General features: G+C 41.3%; 1 protein-coding gene and 1 long non-coding RNA gene across 2 annotated transcripts in view; one reads left to right on the top strand and one right to left on the bottom strand.

Annotated features, from left to right (window-relative positions):
* Window positions 1-23,697, top strand: part of grk4 (G protein-coupled receptor kinase 4) — a 94,406-nt gene that overhangs the window by 47,871 nt on the left and 22,838 nt on the right. Inside the window, exons 3-8 of the mRNA XM_034187621.1 lie at window positions 6,296-6,408; window positions 7,617-7,694; window positions 9,364-9,464; window positions 19,568-19,660; window positions 19,972-20,035; window positions 22,139-22,279. Coding sequence (XP_034043512.1) covers window positions 6,296-6,408; window positions 7,617-7,694; window positions 9,364-9,464; window positions 19,568-19,660; window positions 19,972-20,035; window positions 22,139-22,279 — 590 coding nt within the window. The remainder of the gene's footprint in view (window positions 1-6,295; window positions 6,409-7,616; window positions 7,695-9,363; window positions 9,465-19,567; window positions 19,661-19,971; window positions 20,036-22,138; window positions 22,280-23,697) is intronic.
* Window positions 10,100-22,914, bottom strand: LOC117525693. The gene is made up of 3 exons (XR_004565122.1): window positions 22,461-22,914; window positions 16,196-16,199; window positions 10,100-10,110 (listed from the first exon to the last, which is right to left on the bottom strand). It is a non-coding gene; the product is annotated as an uncharacterized LOC117525693 (long non-coding RNA).

The following is a 23,697-nucleotide window of genomic DNA, read 5'->3' as shown; positions in this document are numbered from 1 at the left end:
AATATTTCTAACCAGCAGATATGTTATGATGACAGTCAGCACTCCTCAATGCTCACCTGCTAGCTGGCTGCAAACAGCAGACGTTCAGGAAATCCCTCCTCCGCACTCCGCTGCCAGTCAGCAGAGCAGCCAGCAGCACTTGTGGAGATGTTTCAGCACACACACTCACGTGGCTTCTAGATTGGAAAACTGTGCAGGTATTGGAAAGTTCCGATCCGTGAATTAGGTTGGCATCGGAACCAACCGATATTGGATCGGATTGGCCCCATCTCTATTAGCAATATCATATTACGAATCCCCTATTTAAAAGCTAATAAATAAAATTATAGTTGTGCCAAAGAAAATTATTTTATGACTAAAATCTTAAAAAAAAAAAACAAACTCTGTACACGTTTAAGTAAAATATTATTTACATTTAAAAATAAAGCGCTTTTGGAAAAGGCATCTCAAATTAAACCCCTGTTGCGTAAAATGACATTTAGGGCACCTTTAAATTAATGTAATGTTTCTGAAACCACTGTGTTGAATGCATTTCATTCCTTTTATTTTGTGTAGAATACAGAAAAAAAAATTAATTATAAAAATAATTTGTTGAAATCATAACCAAGAGCCCTCAGAGTGCATACCTCCGCCAAGACCTAACCTGGCTCAGGATCCCCCTCAAAATCTAATCAACCCTTCCTTGATCCCAGGTCAAACCCTCTACCAAATGGAATAAAGTCTTTTCCTTCAAACTGAACGACAGATAATACTACTTTCGTGAAATAATAACCATGATGGCACCCAATCCTGTGCATACAGCTGCTCTATCTTTTGATGGAAATTTAGTCTTAAATCCGCCCCTTTTTAATCTGAATCCACTTGAACATATAATAGTATCTATTCCAGACCAAGCTCCGTGCTCTACTTTCAGGACCATTTGCTCATTAACTTGAGGGTAATCCTGCAAACATACCAGAATACAACATACCAGATGTTGGTAAACCAGAACCTCTTTGTGGTCTAGATGTTGTAATTGATGTTGTCATTGATCATCCTGATCTAATACCTTGTTTGAAAAAAAAATAAAAATTCAACTCTCATGTGAAAGTGGCCTTCATTGTGCTTCTCATGTGGGAATATTACACACTTGTAACCTTTTTTTGCAACTTTCTAAAAGTGGATTGTGTGTCTGCGAATGCGGCGGTTCAGGGTTACGTAGCACGTCATCATTACATCAACGCTGTTGCGTAATTTCCCTATCACACCACACATGGGATCAAAACAATCCCCTTTGTACAGTTAAGCACACAGACGTGTCGGTATGTGTGTGCATGCACATACACGTGCACATGCCCAGCGCAGGCACAGAGGATCGGGCGGCGCATGACGAGCGATAGCCGTGTCTTTGTTGTGTCTTGATAATGTCAGGCATCTGACCTTAGCCTTGATGAGTGTGTGCAGTACTTCGAGGAAGCTTAGATTACGTTATGAGGGCTGCAGCTACTTTATCTGTTAGCATATACACACACACACACACACACACACACACACACACACACACCCGCCCTGCTGTGTGTCCCTCGCTCGCCGGCTCTTTATTTCTCAGGCCTTGCTAGTTTCTTTTAGCTGTTTCCCATTTTACCCCCCTTTGTTCGTATCTTCTTCAGTGTCGTGGAAAAGTTGCACCGTGCATCCTTGAAAATTATTAAATGGACTCATCAACAGGTTTTTTTTTTTTTTTTTTTTTGTGTTAAATTGTTTTTATTTAGTTATTTAGTTTGTATGAACAAAAGAAAGAACACACAAGTTCCGGCCGACAAGAAAACAGGGTGCACACAGTCAATACCCAAAATGGATCTGTTCCGCTGCCTTTAGTCTTTGCTACACAGCGTTACTTTAAAGCTACACTGTGTGGGATTTAGTGCCATCTAGTGGTGACATTGCACATTGCATTATGCCGTCGCCTTTCGTGATTCATTGTTTTTGCATTATTGACGATGGGGATTCATGCTCCCTTGTTTTGTTTTGTGGGACACGATGATGTTCGAGATCACAAAAATGAGGGTTCTCAAACCTCTAAACTCAGTAGATGCTGTTTTGGGAAGGAACCATTTATTTCTCTTTTTTTTTTTCCACTCTTCTGGTCATGCTGTAAAATGCGAAAGGTAAACTATTATGTATGTATGTCTTGAAGACACATTGTTGAGTTATAAATTCCAGGTTCAATTCAGTTTATATAAGTGTCGGTTTACGACAGTCATCCCAAAGCGCTTTACTTGAGTAAGGTGAACCTTACCGAACCCCCTGAGCAAGCACACAGGCGACAGTGGTCAAGAAAAACTCCCCTTGCTGCTCTTTTTTGAGGAAGAAACCTCAAGCAGACCAGACTCGGAGGAGTGACCAACCACTTCGGCCAAACTAACGGGAACAGAGATCCAATAACCAAAGTACAAACAAAGAGTCACCCAATGTGCAAAACAAAACCCATTTAGGTCAGATTCACAAAAAGTCCCAGTTGTAGGATGGTTTAAATGTTGTAAATCAGCATCTGTTTGTTTGGGGTCCAGCAGGCGGCGTCAGACTCCAGGCTCCAGTCGCGGCAACAGCATCTGAAACTGAGAGAAAGAGAGCAGAATCATACAGCTGGAACAAACAGCACTAAAGCAGTAAACCAGCAGAGAAGCACAGAGTACACAGGGTACTCATGTGGTCGCCGGCAGCTCGTCATTCATTTCACTAACACACAGACGTTATATATAATGAGACTGAGACCTGCTCCACTGTTAATAACCCAGTTAAGAAGGAGCAGAAAAAAAAATGGTTTGATGCAACGAGTTATACGAAAGGAAAAACTGACAAGTCTTTAATCTGGACTTGAGTGACTCCAGAGAATCAGAAGGTTTTATTTTAGTAGGCAGATTGTTCCACGGAGCAGGTGCATGATAAGTGAAGGCTGTGGGGTCTGCTGACCTCTTCTGAACCTTAAGAACAGATGGATATTAGGCCGTGGAAGACTCCACTGAATTTTGGAGGTGATCTGGTTCCAGCTTTGCAAACGTCAGAAATCTCGGATTGTTTTTGTTAATGATGGAATGTTTCACATTTTAGCAGTGCAGGGTGTTGCCAGGTTTCAGTTCTGAATGTGATTAAACTGCCAACAAATTGTGATTTCATGTGGCAGCTTATTGTCAAAAGGATTTTAAACGGGAAGTGAAGGTAGCAGGTGGAACCACAGCAGAAGGCTTCAGTCATGTTTGCTAGCTGAGCAGTGTTTCCTCATTAAAGGTTCATTTGTCTTAATTAGGGTCATGAAGATGGATGCACAGGGACTCGTTGCATAACAGAAGGCAGTGGACAGTTTTCAGGAGTGTTGCACAACACTTTCACCAGGTCGCCTCAAAGAATGATGAGTTCAGTGACCTAACAGAGGCGAGGATGCTGATATCTTTGCAGGAGGATGAAGGCTTGAGTCTTCAGGGTCCTGATGCTTCCTGTCTAACTTAATTGTTGTGACAGTTGGATGTGAACTAGTGACCTAAGCAGGTGGGTTGCTGATGAGCTTCTCCCTTGAACATAACCACCTGGTTGTCAATGAAACACCTGCTGAAACACCTGAACATTAATGAAATCACCTGCTGAGGTGATTGGTAGCAAGGAAAACCTGCAGTGCTTCGGCCCTTCATGGCACATGATTGCCCACCCCTGCGCTAGAGTGACTCTGTGTCAGACGAGCTGTTACATCGGGAGACTTTGAGGAAACGTCGACAACAACGTGGTGCTTTTTCTGGGCAAGTGTTGAGGACTCCAGCGGCTGGAGAAGGCCGAGGGGACCCCTACATTTCACCTGGCAGCAGCAGGTAGATGGTTAATTTCAAGAGTTGGTGATGGACCTGCTGTCTGCCATGCAGAACGTTTTGGGGTTCCATAGTTTGGTGGATCCTCTCAGAGTTGATTTTCCTTTGTTGTGACTCACCAGAGCTGCTGCTCACATCATCACACACTGAAAATCAATTCTCTGTTCAGGCTCCATGTCCTCTGGTGTGTATGTGTGCGTGCGCAGACTGAGTGCATCGATCCGTTCTCCTGACCCACCTCAGATGTGTCTGACGTCAACATTATGGGCTGTTCTGAAATATCGCATGGTTGAAACAGTTTGACTGCATGACAAAGCAGGACAGATGACGAGGACGGACAGCCGTGTGTGTGTGTGTGTGTACACATATATATGTATATAACTCTTCAAAAGGACACTTTAACCTTTGGTGGTGGAGCTGGTTTTACTTCTAAGCCGCGGTGTGACGGTTTAATTTGTTCTCTTTGGGTTGTTTCGGTTCCCATTACATTAACTAGCTTGTAAACCAAAGTCGCCTGCACTCAAAAGTAGTTTTTTTTTTTTTTTTTTGTACGGGGGTTTCTGTTCGCCTGTCGCCAACCAGACAAAGTATTTTGTGGGATGTTAACTTGTCTGTGTTTGGAAGTAGAAGGTGGTCACTCGGCAAGGGGGAGAGAATCGTGTCCCCACGATTGTTGAGCTGTTTGCTCAACAAAGTGATAAGCTCAGATACGTGGTTGACTTTGGTTGTGTTGGACCGCAGGAGCAGAGGGAATGTGATGTAGTAAACAGAGCCGCTGGGAGGACTCAAGCTTTGTTTTACTGTTGGCGGTTATCCCGTCACCACTCAAAGATTTGATGCCATACACACACCCCAAACACACGTGAATATGCAAGTGTATGTGGCCTCTTTTTATTTGTTTTAGTGTTTCCATGATGGAAAATGATTGCCGTCATCCGAAATGTGACTCGGACATTGCTGGTTGTAATCGGCTCGAGGCGCCTACACAGAATATTTCAAGCTGTTCGACCTTTCAAATGTCACAAAACTGACAAAATTTAGTTTCTACTGAAATCTAAGTCCCCCCCCCCCCCCCCCCAAAAAAAAAAAAATTCCAGCTCATTTTAATGGGGGTAATTCCATAAGGAATATTTTATGTTCCTTCAATGGGTGTCATGCAGGCAGACTGCAGGAGGAAGCGCATGTGCGCATGCCTGAGGTTTTGAAATGACCTTTGACCTGGCCCATTTGTGTGATGCATGTTCCTGGGGTGTGCAGGCTAACATACGTAAGAAGTCTTACAAATCACTTCAGAGGTGTTATCTGCTTTCAAAAACAGCATTTTTACATTTAGAAGTGTTTATTTCTTGCTAACTTTTACAAAATATATGAGAATCATGTTAGATTTATACAGAAATAAGCTGTTTTGAAAAGTTTTCTGCCATCTTGGTTTATTTTGTAAAAATGACCTAGCTTTTTTTTGTTTGTTTTTTGCTCTGATTGTTGTCGTATGCACCCCTTGTGCAGCTTGGAGGGAAGTAACCACGTGATTTATGATGTTGCTACCAACTGTAGGTCATGGTGTCTGATCACTTGAATTACTCCCCTTCAGGGGTCAAAATTTTAAATTATTTCCAGATGGCGTGAATTTTGATCATATTGGCAAAATCATATTACGAATCCCTTATTTAAATGCTAAATAATAAAACTATAGTGGTGCATAAGAATTATTTTTATGACTTAAATCTTTAAAAAAAAAGCCCAAAGACCTTGCAGCTTTAATCATACGGATGTATGACAATTTCTGATTTGGCGTGACTTTATCACCAGAAATTCATTTGCACAGTTGTTGTGGAAGATTCTCATGAACGTGCACATGGTCCGTGACAGGGTCAATCACTCCCAGTGAGGTTTCCAGGTGCCCATGTGGAGGTTAACTGTGGAGATGGAAACGATTTGTAACAGAAGTGTCACAGATGATGTCACAGCAGTAACATGCAGCTTCAGCCCCTTACTAAATTTAGTATTCATGCCTCCCAGAGGGTCCTTCAAGATATCTTAAGAGACCTTAGTGGGTCCAGAAATGTGTTAGAATTGTGCTATGGCTTGTTTTCTACATGTCGTGTGGTAGAAATCTGGTGCATTATTTCAGGAATCTGCACACCAGATCATGTTTTTGGGCAACTTAATGTTTCCCAGCATGCCGTTTGTCGATTGGACTAAACTCGTGTCATCTTTGACTTTCCCCAGATAGTGTGTCATGGTGTCTCTTCATTGATCGTATTGGTGATATAAAGTTGTGAATCCTTTATTTGAACATGTAAATGGAAAATCGTGATACGTGACAGAAAATGAATGAATGGTGAAAAGGTGACAACACCTTTTTAAGAATGTGACGTCCTAGTGGTTCACAGGCGACTCCAGATGTTAACGGTGAAGCCAGAGAGTTCTAATTTGTGTCTGTCTGTCCCTTGTTGCAGAGCGGGACTACACCAGCCTGTGTGAGAAGCAGCCCATCGGTCGGCTGTTGTTCCGTCAGTACTGTGACACCCGACCGGAGCTGAAGCGCTGCATTGAGTTTATAGATGTTGTGGTAAGATTCTGCCCTGTTTACATTTAAGCACATTTTCCTCACTAATCTCTTCCACCGGATTGGTCTGAATCATGGTCTCCAGAGCAGGGAGTAGGACAGGAAAGACTGGGCTTGGTCCTGTGCCTGGCACCAGCTTGTGTGTGTGTGTGTGTGGGGGGGGGTTGGACGTAGAGTGTGATTAGAGACTTACAGGCTGCCCCTCCCTCCGTGCTCTCTCTCCTCCATGAGGTCAAGCCCACGTCAGAGGCCGGTCCTCTGGGTGTGCAGACAAACACAGGCCCCAGCTTGTGTCGGGACCCCTGGAGGTATGTGGGGGAGCGGGTCAGGTCGGGGGGGTGGTGGTGGGGGGGGAGCAGAAGTCAGGCTTATTTAATAAGAACCTACATTAATCTTTTTTTAAGGTAGGCAGACAGGCTGTTTCTCCAGTAACATGCCAGAGTGCTAAAAATCCGACAGCAAACGTTTGAGAGCTGCTGCGCGCTGGTTGTGATGTGTCGCTGCACAGCTACGTCTCATTCCTGTAAGCCAGGCTTGTTTTCTAACAAAACAACTGACTCGGAGCAGTCAAACGCTGCCCACAGCCATATTTGACCAAAAACACAATCTATGATGCTGCAGGAGGCGACCAGTTACAGACGAAGCAGGCAAAGTGTGTCAAAGGTCACATCATTATGTCCTCAGTGTCCCGCGCTCCGTACGCCGCACACCAGCAGGTATTCTAATAAGTCGTTTGTGTCTGTTGTGCACAGTAACTCGTATCCGGCTGAGCAGATTTTCACCAAACTTGATTGGAAAATTCCTCTGAAGAGCATCTACAGATGATTGACTTTGGAGGTAGATTGGTCAAAGGTCTGTCAAAACGTCTTCAAAAACAACACATTTTCCAGCATATCGCTGCAACCCAGAGAGCCGGAGGGATGATTAAAAATGTATATCAGTGACCTAAACATTTTTCATGATGTGGTAGCAAATTATGTCATACAAAATGATGAAATTGTTACATTTGTTTGAAAAACACATTTTATTATGTGCACATGATGAGTATGCGTTGTCGCTCTGATGTCTTTAATTTGTCATGTTGCTCCCTTTATTATTTACCCCTCTGCCCATCTTTGCCATATGTCCTCAGCTTTCCCGCGTCCCTCGCCTCATTAGAGAGAATCTTAAAGATGTTGTGGTTAGTCACTCACTTTTCTGTTCTTTCACAGGACACGTATCAGCTCGCTCCTGATGAGAAGAGGAGAGACTGTGGACTGAATGTTTTAGACACATATTTTAATAACGGGGTAAGACACACACACACACACCATTGTAATTTTTACAGTTTTGCATTGAGCAAATCTGTGGCTGTGTTTAGTTAACGATCCTTAAGGCTTAAAGAGGCACCAGCGCAAAGATCCACCGGTTCACACAACAGAATCACAGCTTAACCATTTCCACCATGGATGATTTATGTCTTCATTGCAGTTTATAGCCAGTTACATCTATAAGGAAAGTATTCAACAGGTGTTTTGGCTCAGTTGTGGGGCAGAACAGGAAAACCAACAAAGCTGTGACCATCATGGCCTCAGTGTGGCCTCGGCCGTGATGGTCACAGCTCTGGTTTGTTTGGATATTTGGTGTTTTTCTTATTTCATCTGTGTTGTTTTCTTTTTTTGTAAATATCCTGTTGTAAAATTAGGATGTTGAGTTTTCACTGTATGAACAATGTGATCGTAATTTATATCATTGTGCAATACCCACGACATCGGTGCACTGCCCACACCTAGTCAGACTGCCTGTGTGTCTTAATGATTGAAAGCGATTCTTCCTGGAGAAGACCCAGGGCTCGCTGGAGGGATTATATTTCCCCGATGGTTTGGGAATGCTTTGGGATCCCCCGGGAAGAGTTACAGAACTTGACTGAGAATAGGGAAGCATGGGATGAGCTGCTTAGTCTGGTGCCACCATGAGGTGGACTCAGATATGTGTCAGAAAATTAATGAAGGAATTGTGTTGCATCTTTCTTTGAATATGTTTAGAACAGAGTTCCTTGGTGGCTTCCCTCACTAGGCTAATTTTATTTTTAGATTGTTTACTTTGGACAGATTAACTATACTGTGTCAGACTGTAGACCTTTAATCTGCGGACTAGTCTCTGAAATATTGAACTGCCAATTAACAATAATAGTAAGAAATATTTTATCTATAAAGGGCTGATGAACAAACTCCAAAAAAGCACAGAGTAAAGACAATTAAAACCATAAAAACTGATTTGTACAAGCTAGATTAAAAAGAAAGATAAAAACCATAGAACTAGTGATAAGCAACAGAAAATAAATAGGTTTTAAGACTATTCTTAAGAGTCCATGGAATTTGCCTTTCAAATCCCAACAGACATGCGTTCCCTTTAAAAACACACACGTGCTGTAATTCCTTCCTGCATCATCAATCAGCTGATTTTTAATGTAACTTCCCTCAAATTAACAAGGACAGTTTGTATTGTTATACAGCTCAAATACTTAGGGATTTATGCGTGCGTGTTTAAAGCTCAGATTTTAGCTGTAATGTCATACACGATCATAAACACGTGGCTCTGACTGGGACTTGAACCTTCGGCTTGGTTGGTACGAACCTGATCAAATCTACAGCTGGAAACGTGAAGAAGGTGACGATCGCCATTTATGAGAACGTTCATTTGTTGAGTTTAGCTTCTGAGTGTAAACGTGGCGTTTTCGCCGTAACACAACTGAACCAAACATTCCAGAGTCGAACCTCCAGGCAGATGAAGTGTAACTGCAGCAGGTTTTTTTTTTTTAATTTACCCATCAGGCTGTGCGGCGTGGTAAATGGAGCGGACTGATAACCCTGCTAATCTCTCTTATCTTAGCCTTGACAGTCTGCAGCCGTGTGGCTGCGTCTGTGAGCATCACTAACGCTTCCGTGTGTTTGTTTGTTTGTCTGTCTGTCTGTATAGTCGGCGGCTCATCTGCCTGACGTGCCGCAGGATGTGGTTTCTGGCTGCAGGGAGCGGCTGGAGCAGAGTCCCTGCAAGGAGCTCTTCAACGAATGCACCAAGTAGGTCGTCACCTTTCAGCCCTGCACTTATTTATTACGCCACCTTCTGACTTGCATGGCACCCGGACAACCAGAAACATGTTTTCTGAGGATTTCCAGTAACTAAATCCAGTAACTTATTTTTAAAAGGAGCAGCCTGGGTGGCCACCAGACAGAGTGTTTGACAAACAAGTTGATTCCAACCTGCATGTAAGATCAACCGCGCCTTCTCCCAGGTTCCGCCATGCGTGATGATTATTCCCTGCAACAATCCCACGCATGTCCAGCAGGTGGCAGACAGGTGCGTCTGTCACATTGATAATACAAATGAGGTTATCTTATAAGTCTTCAAATTAAAAAGGCACATAATGAGGATAAATGGATTAATAATTTGCCCCACCGGAGCAACAGGAAAAGCATGTTTGTTTGTTTTTTTTCCCATGTTGCTATGATGATCATGCTCATTCAGAACTTCGGCTGCTGTAGGAGCAACTTTTTGTCACAGTTATCCTCAGACACATCGTGCACATGTTTAATTCTCTCCTTCCATCGCTGTGGGCTGTTGTCCACCGTTTACACCAGCTCAGGAATGTGATGAGTCTGCCGGATTATCTGATCATCTCCAAAGAGTCCACGTCTGCTGGGACGAGTCGGGCCTCGCTGTGACCTCAGTCACTGAGGATGAGGGGTCACAAGTCCATGAACTGTAGTTTGTTACTTTCTCCTCCTCAGCTATGTGTAGTTGAGTAGTTTATGGCTTTTTTGGTCAATAAGATGAGATGACGTTCTCTCTCTCTGCACCACATGCCTACTTATTTATTTATTTAAAAATCTCCTTTTAAAGGCTGCAGTTGTTCATCAGTTCTTCTTGCTTTGGGCCTCAGCTGGGTTCAGTCTGTCTGTAGTCACGTGTGTCTTTCTCCTTCCTGCTGTCACAGTTTGTCCAACAAAACCTTCTGATGATGGATGTGTGATATGAAAAAAAAGTGTTATATATTACAGTACTGTGGTTTAAAGGTTTTGCAAAGTCAAAAACTGAAAGCTGCCCGAAAAAACACGAGAGGTGACTGTTTCTCAGGGCAGGACTTGCACCCACTTAAGGTGCAAGCGGCCGGTCTGTACTGTGACCATGAGAGGCACAATACTTACCAATGCAAAAAAAAAGGAGGAGAAAAACAAAAAACCTGCATCAATTAAATGGGCAGTTGCTTAAAAAAACCTTTGCAAGTTGAGAAAATGCTTACAAACACAAAAAACAAACAAAAACAAAAAACCTGCATCAATTAAATGGGCAGTTGCTAAAAAAAACTTTGCAAGTTGAGAAAATGCTTACAAACACAAAAAACAAACAAAAACAAAAAACCTGCATCAATTAAATGGGCAGTTGCTTAAAAAAAACCTTTGCAAGTTGAGAAAATGCTTACAAACACAAAAAACAAACAAAAACAAAAAACCTGCATCAATTAAATGGGCAGTTGCTTAAAAAAAACCTTTGCAAATTGAAAAAAATGCTTACAAACACAAAAAAACTAACAAACAAAAAACCTGCATCAATTAAATGGGCAGTTGCTTAAAAAAAACCTTTGCAAATGGAAAAAAATGCTTACAAACACAAAAAAAAACCTAACAAAAACAAAAAACCTGCATCAATTAAATGGGCAGTTGCTTAAAAAAAACCTTTGCAAATTGAAAAAAATGCTTACAAACACAAAAAAAACCTAACAAAAACAAAAAACCTGCATCAATTAAATGGGCAGTTGCTTAAAAAAACCTTTGCAAATTGAAAAAAATGCTTACAAACACAAAAAAAAACCTAACAAAAACAAAAAACCTGCATCAATTAAATGGGCAGTTGCTTAAAAAACAACCTTTGCAAATTGAAAAAAATGCTTACAAACACAAAAAAAAAACTAACAAAAACAAAAAACCTGCATCAATTAAATGGGCAGTTGCTAAAAAACCTTTGCAAATTGAGAAAATGCTTACAAACACAAAAAAACCCCAAACAAAAACAAAAAAACCTGCATCAATTTGACAAGTAGATGCATTAAAAAGCTTAGAAATGCAACCCCCCCAAAAAACCCAGTAATTTTGACAAGTAGTTGCATTAAAAAAAGCTTATAAATGCAAAAAACCTGCATGAATAAGTAAGATGAGTAAGAGCATATAAAAAAAAAAAAAAAACGCAGATGTAGAGAACTCAAATACAACCTGCAGCACATGGAACAATTACATTTTTTTGTCACGTGTCTGTTGTAAACTTAGACATTGCACCCAAAAACGGATGCTTTGCAGAGCTCCACAACACAACAAAAGTAATAATGCAAAAGGAGATTTATGCCTGCAGAACTTTAACTGACCTCTACTGTTCAGTACATCACTAATGAAATAAGAAAACATGAAACTCTGTCTATCTTAAGAGGAAAAATTATTAGTATAGTAAATAAATAAACTTTCTCTGACCAGGTAAAGTGCAGAGTGGTGTGATGCACTGAAAAGTTGATCAGTTCAAGTCCTTTTTTTGTATTGTAAGTACTTCTGTTGCGTTGTGGAGCTTTGCAGTGTGTCTGTTTTTGTGCGTTGTGCGCGTTTGCAGCATTCATGGTATCAGATTAAATTGTTGCATGTGGTTTAGGTTATATTTGTCTTGTCTTTGCAAGGGTTTTAATTTTTGATGCAGATACCCGTTAAAGAATCGATGCAGGTGTTTTTTTTGTTTTGTTTTGTTTTTGTATTTGTGTTGTGGCCTTTATCGTCCACTGTGGGTGCAGCCGTGGAAGCCAACAGCCGAAACACTCAGATTATGACAAACACAGACGGAGAGTTTGTTCATTCTCTGCACAGGACGCCACTGTGCTAATCCGTCAACACAGTGAAACCAGTTGGCTGCTGTATTCATTCATGTGTCAAATGTCGCGTGTCGAACTTTTTAAACCGTTCAGAGTGGCAGCGTTTGGGGTTTTCTGTGTGCGCGAGCCCGTCACGGCGCGGCAGCAACAGTGGAATTCTGTTCATTCAGAAGTGTGTGTTTGTTTACCGTACAGACGCTTTCACGGAGTGTAACCTGTCACGAGTGGTGAGGAGCTGGCACCTGGAGTGCAGTGCTACACACACACACACACACACACACAGAGACTCACAAAGTGGATTGAAAAAGAGCAGTGGGCAGCGAGAGCATCCGGACGGCTGGCATGAAAACAACAGCAACCTCAGTGTTCCATACAAACGCACGCGCACGGACGTGCGTTCTTGCAGGTGTTTCGGCTTCCTGCTCTCAGAGCCAGGAGAAGCAAACAGACCGGCGGCTATTAGCACAAATTTACTTCTCCTTACACACATGCGTGCGCACATGAATGCCTCACCTAAATGCAGCGTTAAGCCAATGAATAAACTCTGTCAGTCTCTGGTGCCACATCTCGGGCCGACTGGACGTGCGATGTCACATTTTCTTGACATCATAATAAAGTTGACATCAGTACACGACGTATTGTTTGCGTTGGCTGTGTTGACTCGTGTCCTGAATAATTACTTCTGCAAACAGACAGGAGGATGTTTGTGTGATCGTCCTTGTCTGTTTATGAAACGCTAAAAGTCACAATCTGGTTGGCTCATTTTCATCTATACTATAATTCACAAGTGTCCGTCCCAGGCGTCCCGTGGAATGGGAGCGGGGGGTGGAGTGTGTGTGTGTGTAAGGATTAGCACCTTACAGCACACACTTCAGAGACGAGGAGGTCTGCATCATCTTGATGAGTTGCACGTGTAGCAGTCAGACTGTAGGATGTCTGAGGCTGAATAAGGCAACTTATGTTCCTTGATTTCAAAAAATAAATAAATTACAAGATAAGCCTGTCTCATGCAAAAGCATCGACTCTGCTTTAAGGGTTTTTGGATCCACAGTTTATTGCTACTGAGTGACACACAGGTCAGGTTAACCACAATCTGGCACAGCATCCGGTGCTCGTCTTTGCCTGTCATTCGTAAATTCAGTGGAAGGAGGTTCTGGGAAATGTGACCTTGTGAACCAACCACCGTAGAAAAATTATGTCGAAAGTCTGATGCAAAGTTTTGAGTTGGCAAAACTCAAAGGGTCTGAGTTGTGAAAGGGTCTTTAATTGTGAAAGGCCAGAGAGGAAGGAGCGTACAGCGCCTTGCATTTTAATTTGTTTATACCACTTTAAAGAAAAGAAGTAATTAATTCTTCTCTATATTAAAATTTCTAAAATGATCCTCCTTAAACTCAAACTCAAAGCAAATCTCTACAACTTGATATAAATTAAATAAAATTGTCAAAGCCAAGATGATCGGTTGCTTAAGTAACTGTACCCTTTAATATAGCATACATAATGTGTGGGTTTTAATGACAGTTTTATTCAGACATGTCAAGGGATGAACACATGAACATTTCTTCAGGGGATGAACACATGAAGTGAATATGTCTTGTACTTCATTTAAATCAGTTTATAAACACAAACAGTATGGTACTCTGTGCTAAATCACTCCTCAAAAACTGAACTCGGTTTGAGTTTGAGGATAATTTTAGAAATTTTAATATGGAGACGCCTGAATTACTGTTTGTGTTTGAAAAGGCAAAATCAAATTAAAATGTGGGTGAATACTTGTGCAAGGCACTGTGTGTTTTCATTATTTTGTGTTACAGTGTGAAAGAAGTTCTACTGTGTGGTGGAACACGAGTGTTCTGACATTGAGTGAAACAAGAGAAACACCCCCCGCCCCGCCCCGCCCTCACCAAAATGGACCATATGGTTGCAAAAGCAAAAATGTCAGTCAAGTGGAATTATTTCAGTGACAGAAAAAAATGTTCAAAAACAGGTACTTTTTCATTCCCCTACAAAAACTGCCAAATCACACTAGAATGATTCTTCTTTTTTAAATTCAAGTCATTCATTCATTCATTCATCTTCTACCGCTTAGTCCATTTAAGGGTCGCGGGGGGCTGGAGCCTATCCCAGCAGCCATAGAGCGCGAGGCAGGGTACACCCAGGACAGGATGCCAGTCTGTCGCAGGGCCACAAGCAAACACAGACACACCCACACACACACCTACGGACAATTAAAAGATTCCAATCCATCTAACCCGCGTGTCTTTGGAAGTGGGAGGAAACCGGAGCACCCGGAGGAAACCCACGCAAACACGGGGAGAACATGCAAACTCCAAACAGAAAGGCCACAGGAATTGAACCCACAACCTTCTCGCTGTGAGGCAACAGTGCTAACCACTAAGGCTCTGTGCTGCCCAAATTCAAGTCATCTGGTGGCTTTTTTTTAAGATTAACATATTACAGAACAAAATATAGTATCTGTAATTATCATTATTATTATTTGGTAATATTATAATTATTGTTTAATTACAATCATTTGCCTTAAAGTATTATTATTAATAATAATAATCATCATCATCATCATGATAATTAATTACAATAATTGTTTGTCATGAAGTATTATTTTTACTTATTTATTTTTAATTAATTTTTTGTGGTGCGGTGGATGCGGCGGCGTCCAGCACCATCACGTGCTCTTGGCCTGGAATTGTTTTGGCATCCACAGTATAGATTCATAATATGTACATGTTGTGTTTCCAGAGATACAAAATACATTTTGTGCACACTGATTAAAGTGGTGATTTGCACGAACTACATTTGGATCAGAATTGTTGGCCACCTGTTTTCTATCAGGACATCAGTGTCTTTTAATGTTGCATTCTCGTTTTTTTCTTTAATGTGCCAAAATCCTGAAGTATGTGTGTAATTTTCCGGTACAGTGACATTTGACAGACGTGATGTGACAGACGTGATGCAGCAGAGAACTGAGAGTTGTTTCATTCTTAAAGAGGCTGCAGCGAGTTTTATTACAACTTGCAGTAACAGCTGGAGCATCAACACAACATTTACAACTCGAGCATTCAGTCAAATGATGATCCGGCAGAAACTGTCCAGCTGAGATCCAGATCCTGTGGATCAGTTCAGACCTGAGTGAGCACATGAGAAGCTGTGGCACAGCACAAAGAGACTTTTCATCAGAAAGTGAGCTCATCATTTTAGCAAACGTCTCCTGAGTGTGTAGAAGCGCTGGATCCTGTGAAGTCCCACCTTTAGGTGTCGGGTTTGGGTTGGACGTGTCGAACGATTCAGGATTCAGGAACAGAATCCATTAGTGGCCGTTCAGGAGAAGTTTGTGTTGAAGGAGCATTTATGTTGTCAAGCTGATGATGATGTTTGGCTCACACGGAGAGCTGACAGGTTTTACAAAAATAAAAGCTCAGTATCGGTCTAAACGTGCCGTGTTTATGGAGCTGATCACGCCAGCTGAGTAATTTATTTGCTGTGTACGGTTGCACTCTTCACTTGCTTTTCCAGTGATGTAGCCAGTATGGGAATTGAAAATATAGTGGTCGATGTGGATGAGTCTTGAGTAGTATGTGAAGCAGCTGAGATGTGTTGTGGCTGCACTGGGCACTCGGGCTGCCCTGAGCATCCCTGGGGAGGTCATATTCTGCTGGGCTCAGAGCGGCCCCGTGCACACTTACTCATGGGAAGAAAAAAGTGCATTTGAGATATCAAGAAGAGTTCACCTGCGTAGAGTTTAGTGGGAATGGGCCGCGAGGGCTGGGCTGAGGGAAGGAAGTTTGCTTAATGGTGTGTCTCAGCTGTGTCACCCGTTTGTTGGATCTCAGCTGCTTCACATTCAGCCAGATGGCAGCTGTTTGGGAAAATCAGCGGAAGTGCACCAACACAACTTGGCCTCTGGTGGCAAATTAGTAAATCAGTAATAATAAATAATAATAAACAAAAAAATTATTTGATTTATTTCACTGTCCATTGTGATGTTTTACTGTGGACATCACCCAAACATAACCAACACAATCCTCTTCAGAACAAATGGAAACACGTGTGTCTTTATTATGAGCCAGTACACATTTGCACACGTGTTTATTATGTCTGGCTTCTCAGGTTTGGAGGATGTTGGATCTATTTCTGTATATTTTAACACCTTTGAACCTTCTAAATGGTTCATGGGCCTTTAGAAAAAGGGGACTAAAACCACAGTTTTGCAGCACTTGAGTTTTATGTTGCGTGCACGCGCTGCATTCGGGAAGAGACGGAAAACGCTTGGAGAAGAGAGAAATTCGAGGAAAAATAATAAATGGAAATCAAGCGCACAAACCGAGCTCATGTGCTTCCAAAAAGGCAACAGTTGATGTTGTTGACAGGAATTCCTGTTCAGGTTCTGTTATCGCTCTGTCTGCTATCATTATTTATATTCCAATTTTTTATTGTGGAATTTTGATGATCTATTTGTTATTCCACAAATGAATGTTTTTTTTTTTTTTTTTTTTTAAGACCTTGTAGGAAAGCGTGTTGCCGCACGTGCAAACGGAACGTTTGGCAGCTGCACGCTCACAACTAGAAACTCTATTAGGTCAGTGATGGAATTCTCCTGCTGCAGTGGAACACGTGGTTACGTCGCACTGGGAGTGAGGGAAGCCGCACGCTGCATGTGTGGCACGTCGCTGGTCTGCACCAAGACCTGCAGGTTCCTGTTTGGTTCTTACGCAGCTCATATGGGTTGTGACGCTGTGACTAAAACACTGCAGGCGTCTCACGTTTGACAGTTTAGTCCAACCAGTCTTCAGCTTGCAGCGTTTCTTGTTTTGTTGAGTAAATTCAGGACATTTTTTGGGTATCAGTAGTACCTGCTTTGAGGTTTTGTTTATTTGAGCTGCAGGCTGAAAGTCAAATCTGGTGTTCTGTTGGCATGACGACGGCTGTCCATGATTTGTCGGTTCAGTCCACAAAATATAATCATTGGTTCTGCGCTCGCATCATCTCATGCTGCTTTCACATGTTGGCGGTAAACGCCAGAAAACTCTGCTGCTGCCACCGCCGACTGTGGGAGTCACAGCAGAAAACCATAACCATGCATTCCATTTAGGGATTTTAAATTTTAAACATTTTCTGCATTCCACAGCAAGAATAACAAATAGGATGTTGATTTAAAATTTCTCACATCCGCATTCCAGAATGTCAGTTTTAAATCCTTTCTGTGCTTTGGAAAAAGGTCCAGAAGGGTGTCCGTGATAAACTGGAATATTCTGTCAATGTGCAGATTGTTTGTTTTTTTTTCCTTCATGAACTTTGGCGTACTTTGCTAATCCATCACATTTCTTTTGCGGTTGTTCTTCAACATGTCACATGGCACAAGTCTGAAGATTTTGGCAAACATGATTTTTACACACCAGTTTGATCTTTGCACACTGGTTTGTCATCGTAGTCTGAGATTTTCCAGCATGCAAACCCGTATAAGTGAGAACAAGGTTTTATCTTTAGCAGTGACGAAAGACAGACTGTGACAGTTAAAATTATTTTAGTGGAGAGACAAATGTTTTTACGTTAAAACGGGAATAATTTGCATATTACAGAGAGAAAACAAGCTGCAATGTCACAAACAGTTGACTTTTTCAACATACGTTGAAACCAAAGCTTCTTGTTTTTGTTGTGCAAAATGTTAAAACACCATTGTTTCACTTCAACAAAATATTTTTCCATCTCATTAAATATCTGCGTCTTGCATCATCACACAGCTGTGAATGTGCTGTAACGAGCGGTGTGATGGATTTTTCTACCGTCGTAATGTGAATGCAGCATTACTGCTGTTTGACGTCCAACAGAGACTTTGTCTTTCTTGACACATTCGTCTTTGGCCGCTGCTGCATTCTATAGAAAATGATGACTGTTAACCAGAAAACATGAATGAGAAGCGGAAACTAATTTTCTTTTAATTTCTATCTATCAATCGATCTATCTCCTGTCGATCTCATTCTATTGATCTCTGTCTGTATCTTTCCCTGTCGGTCTCTGTCTAGATATTATAAGTTGATTGATTTGCTGCTGTTGAAACACGTTGGAGTCCTGAGCGTGTTGTGCGTATTAATCCAGTGGTGACGTAGATGATTTAGTACAAACTCATGAGTTCATGAGCAGCTGTTCATCAGCTTTCCCTGTGATGTGGAAAGACACAGTTTGGCTCTGCTGTGAAGAATCCAGATCCCGTCAGGATTGATGGACGTTCGGTTCACATAGTGAGTAACCGAGTCCCAAGATGACATAACTCAGTTTGATTTACTCTGCAGAGGGTTGTGGAAACTCACAGCCGGTCCAGCGCTCTTGGTGACTGCAGGCTTCTTTCTCTCTTCTGTTCAGAGATGAAGTAATTAAAAAGGAAAAAAAAAAAGCAGTTCAGGAAAATCCCATCATCACTTTGACATTTTATTTGGTCTTTTGTGCGAATGTGAGGGATATTCAGGTGTAACTTCAGTTGACGTCGGAGTGATGGGAACTGGAAAGAACCTGTGTTTTGCTTCAGAAGTGGTGTCACCAGTTCTGTGTGCTGGACTCTGTGTCCACCGTGCAGTTCTATCTTCTGTTCCCACGGAACACCAAATGGAACTGACGCATCCCTGAGAGCGGGGCAGGAATCAGAGTTATGTCCTAACAAGGCCAAGGATCCACCTGTTGAAAGATGGTCAAGACACGATACGGTCGTGACCCTGTTCTTCCTCAGAACTTGCCTTGGAATTGTGATTCCTGACGTAAATCCAGATGTACATGGAGTTGTCAGGAAGTGCATCTGGCGTAAAACTTGTGCTAAATCAACATGTGGATCCATACTGGATCAGCTGTGGTGACCCAAGACAATGGAAACCAAAAGAATTTAGTTCATCATCCGATGAAAACCATTTCCTGGAGTTCCCCATCTCCTGCTTTCATAGTCTTCTCTTCAAAGGCTCCTCTTTTCTTTTTCACTTTGGTCTACTGACTGTTTCACGTCGTTTTGTTGAATGTGATGTAAACGGTTTAGCTTCCAGGTGCACAAACACACAGAACATAAGAAATGTGCACACGTGTTTCACAGTGTCACTAAATGAAAAGGATGTTTGTTTTCTCGTCATTGTTGCGGATAAAAACAGTTACGGATCTCTGGGAAAAACGGGCCAGCTGTCTGTCTCCTGCAACATTGGGAACGAAAACAGTGAAGAGTTTGTTTACTTTTGGCAGGACTCAAATGCACGTTAAGGTTCCTTTTTTGTTCTTTCTCCTCTTTAGAATAGTTCGTGACTATCTGAGTGGAGCTCCATTTTCCTCCTACCAAGAGTCCATGTATTTCTCTCGCTTTCTGCAGTGGAAATGGTTGGAAAGGTGAGTACTCGGTACAGATTACACTCCAACCAAACCAGCCACTTTGTGTATATTCATATATATTAAAAAGATTATCACATAAGAAGATTATTAATCTGTGTCCAAAATCTCCTTTTCTCCAGAAAAAAATAACAAAACCCAAAAACAAAACAGGATATATGTACACATACAGTTGTAATGGTGGCACTTCTGTAATTTAATAAAGAAATGAATTAAAAATGTACAGAACATCAGGTGGTTTAAGGATATTTTGGGTCGTTTGTTATTTTATTTATCTTTTTGTTTGTTTGTTCTTCTTTTCACCTCTACAGGCAACCAGTAACCAAAAATACCTTCAGACATTATAGAGTACTTGGAAAAGGTGGATTTGGCGAGGTGAGTGCCGCCGCAAAAAAGACGTTGAAATTTGAATTAAGTTACTGTTGTTTTGTAGTTGGAAATCATTTGTTGAATATTAAATGTTTGTACTTTTCAAAACATATGTTTGGAGATGAAAAAAATGATTGATTGTGGTGGGATCAACTATTTATCAGTCCAGTGTCAGTAGAATTTTTTTTTTTTTTTTTGACTTTGGGCTTTTACATGTTAAGTTTCTTTATGGAAGACTTTTCCAAATGATGCGCTCATCTTAGTGAAAATCTTAATCTGGACAAAAATGTAAAGTACAAACTGACAGTTTGCCCGAGGTGTTGAGTCACTTTTTTTGTAGACTGAATCAGGTTTTTCTGCAGGACTTTTGTGTATTTTGCTGCAGTGACGGCAGCATACACATTTGCACGGCCTGGGTGTTGGTTTGGGTTGTGGAAACCAGCGACTTGGGTGCTTTTGTTGGCGAGGAGAGGTTTACTGACCTTAACTTTGCAAATGATGCTGTGATTGGTGTTGAATCGACAGCTACTTACATCACTTGAGAACCTGAGTGAGGATTCAGAGTGTCTGAGTTTGTGGTTGTTCTGGTTCAAGGCAAAGATCCAGGCCTTTCATGACTATCTAGATTCAGCCATCAGAAGTGTATCTGAATGTAGTGGAAGACTTGGACTTGTAGAGACACTCATTTATCTCAGCAGTGATGTTCACATCTTTGGGTCCTCTGCCTTTGAAATCGAGAAGTGCCTGTGATCTCACGACTCTTTTGGAGTCGTGAGATCACAGGCAGTGGTGGGCACAGCTAACCAAAAAGTTAGCTTTGATAGCCATTACTCAGATAAGTTATCTTTTATGATGATAAACTGCTAACAAATTTATCTTTATTACAGATAACCGATAACTATTAGTATTGATTTGGACGCGATCACATCAGAGTACACTGTCGGCTTCTGATAAACCAGTTTCACTTTAAGCGCCGCAGGGGCTGCTGGGTAAATTCAAGGATCACAAACACAAAGAACACATGAAACATGAATAAATAAAAAATAAAACCCCAAACACTGTCACCATCTTTCAAAAGCAGTAAAACACAGTATTAGAAGTCACAGTTTATCTCGGCATTAGATCCACCGTCATTTACGAGCTAAAAGCTGCAGCTTTTTTCACACTCTTTGAACCCTGCCTCTTAAACAACCGAAATACATCCATTAATGCATTGATTGGCAGAGTAAAAAACACGTAGTAAATATAAATTCTTACCTGTTAGTTTCAGTGGGATTCATCTGAATAAATAATCCACATAAAGCGTCCTATTTTTAAAATCCAAAACAGTGTCTAAACGTGAAGAAAAGTCCCTCCCTCACAGCTGTGCCGTGAGAGCTCCTCTCCCCCACCGAGTCTTGGCGATTAAATTACAGCCACAAAGAAATACCATAAAATAATGTTAAAATGAGTCTGTTTTGTTTTTGTGTTGAGTGGACGAGTCGCTGTAATGTCCAAAGTGAACCTGAACTACAGTACCCACGATGCTCCCTGCATCAACCGGCCAATCACATTTTGCGCTTAATGATGACGTCATCAGCAAGCGACAGGCAGCCAGTCTGCTCAGTGGCTATAAACACACCATAAACGGACTAAAATGTTTTTAGGGTTTACAAACATTTTTGACCGTTAACATTTTCTTTGCTGGTAAAGTTTATCGGAAATAAATTTATCGGAAGATAATTGGTCTGATGGTTTTAAAATTTATCTGGAAAGCTAATCCACTAGCAAAAACATTAGCTTTGATAATTATCGGATAGTATCGGATTAGCTGGACTGTGCCCACCACTGATCACGGGACAGTTTTTTTTTTTTAGGGTACCACTAGAGCACATCTGTTCCTGAACATCCTTTCCACTTTGTCCAGAAATCGGCCATGTGTTAATATTGAACCCTGAACATGTAAAAGCCCTGTGAATGTGTATTTTCTGTAAATGCTTGCTGGTTAATGATTTTTGTTTGTGAAACATCTCATTAAGCTGTTAGCGTTGGTTAGCATTTAATTCATTGGTGTGTGTGTGTGTGTCAGTCGTGTTTCCTCACGAGTTTCGTTCGTTGCCTGTTTTCCAGGTTTGTGCCTGCCAAGTACGTGCCACCGGTAAGATGTACGCCTGTAAAAAGCTGGAAAAGAAACGGGTGAAGAAAAGAAAAGGTGAAGCAATGGCACTAAACGAAAAACGCATTTTAGAAAAAGTTAACAGTAGTTTTGTAGTAAGTACTACCTTTTTCTTATTCAACCTTTCAATAGAAATGTGTGTGTGTGTGTGTGTGTGTGCGCGCGCTCGATAGCATTGTTTGTTACGACTCCAGGATCCTGCAAATGAAATTGACTGGTGTGTTTGCAGAGCCTATCAAGTGGCCGTTAAATGTGCTGCTGCACACTCGCTGCGACAGTCTGTTTGTTTAGTGACGTTTGCGTGAGACCCGAGGAGACGCAGTGAGAACAAGTGAAGTAGTGAAAACAAACCACTTATGTAACGTTATTGACCAACTGCCCTGGCAGTGTCCTGCAGCTGCTGCGCAAGTTTTTACTCTTTTTTTTTTTTTTTTTTTTTTTTTTTTTTTTTTTTTTTTAAACAGGTTTGTTTGAGCAGTGTTTGCATGCTGCATTAATCACAGAAATCCACTGGTTTGTTTGAACAAACCTGCCATTTCACTTGTGCAAACACGCCAAATTCAATTTTTGTTTGGAGGATTCTGTTGGATTCCAATCTTGGAATGTTTTCCCAAATGTGAACTTTCTGCTATGTACTAGAATTTGGTGTTCTTGATGTGTGAAGTCCTTATTTGTACATTTCTGCACCCCCGCGTTGCTTTCCCAAAGACAAAAATGTTAATAGAATGAATCCGAATAAATGACAGTGAGAGCTGAATGGAACACATCGCTCGTCTTCGGGCTCGTGCACTGTAACCTCAGAAATAAGGAGCATTTTAGCAGGAAAAGCCAAAAATCTGCACCGCTGTCCTGCCAGATAATTTAACTCTAAATGCATTCATGAATAAAACATGACAGTGATTCTTGGAGAAATTTTTATTTTTTTACTGTAGATGTCTAAAAAGAGCAACAGACGCAAATGTAGCAGCACAAAATCTAAAAATCTGTTTTTGATTTTGATTGATCAGTTGTAGATGACAAACACTGTGATATTTACTGTGAGACGTAAACTCTGTTTGATTGGATTTGGGTCCAGTCACAGAACATAAATAAATAAGAATTAAAAATAAACAAACATGGGTAATACAGAAATTCAAGGTGCCACTAAACTAAACATACTCTAAAATAAAAAATAAAATCACCCCCAGAGAATAAATAAATTCAAATGATGCAATGGGAAAACTCTAGAAAGGAGAATAAAAGGATCTGAGTCATGTCACCACGATCTAGACCCGGTGTTGCAGACCGAATGGTCCGCCCCTAAAAATCTATCTGCCTGCCTTCACTGCGCATGTGTCATTTTGGACGTCAGCAGCACGTCTCTTCACCTAAAGTGATCAAAGGGATTAATGTGATTATTAACCATCAGATGACAAATTAAAACCTCTTAAATCATTCTAAAGTCAGTTTTAAGCAGAAACAAGGCGTTAACTCGATGCTTTGAAATGACCAATGTGCAGTGAACGCAACAGCT

Source organism: Thalassophryne amazonica, chromosome 15 (genome assembly GCF_902500255.1).
Source record: "Thalassophryne amazonica chromosome 15, fThaAma1.1, whole genome shotgun sequence".
Taxonomy (NCBI): domain Eukaryota; kingdom Metazoa; phylum Chordata; class Actinopteri; order Batrachoidiformes; family Batrachoididae; genus Thalassophryne; species Thalassophryne amazonica.
This window is presented reverse-complemented; position numbering and strand designations above follow the sequence as displayed.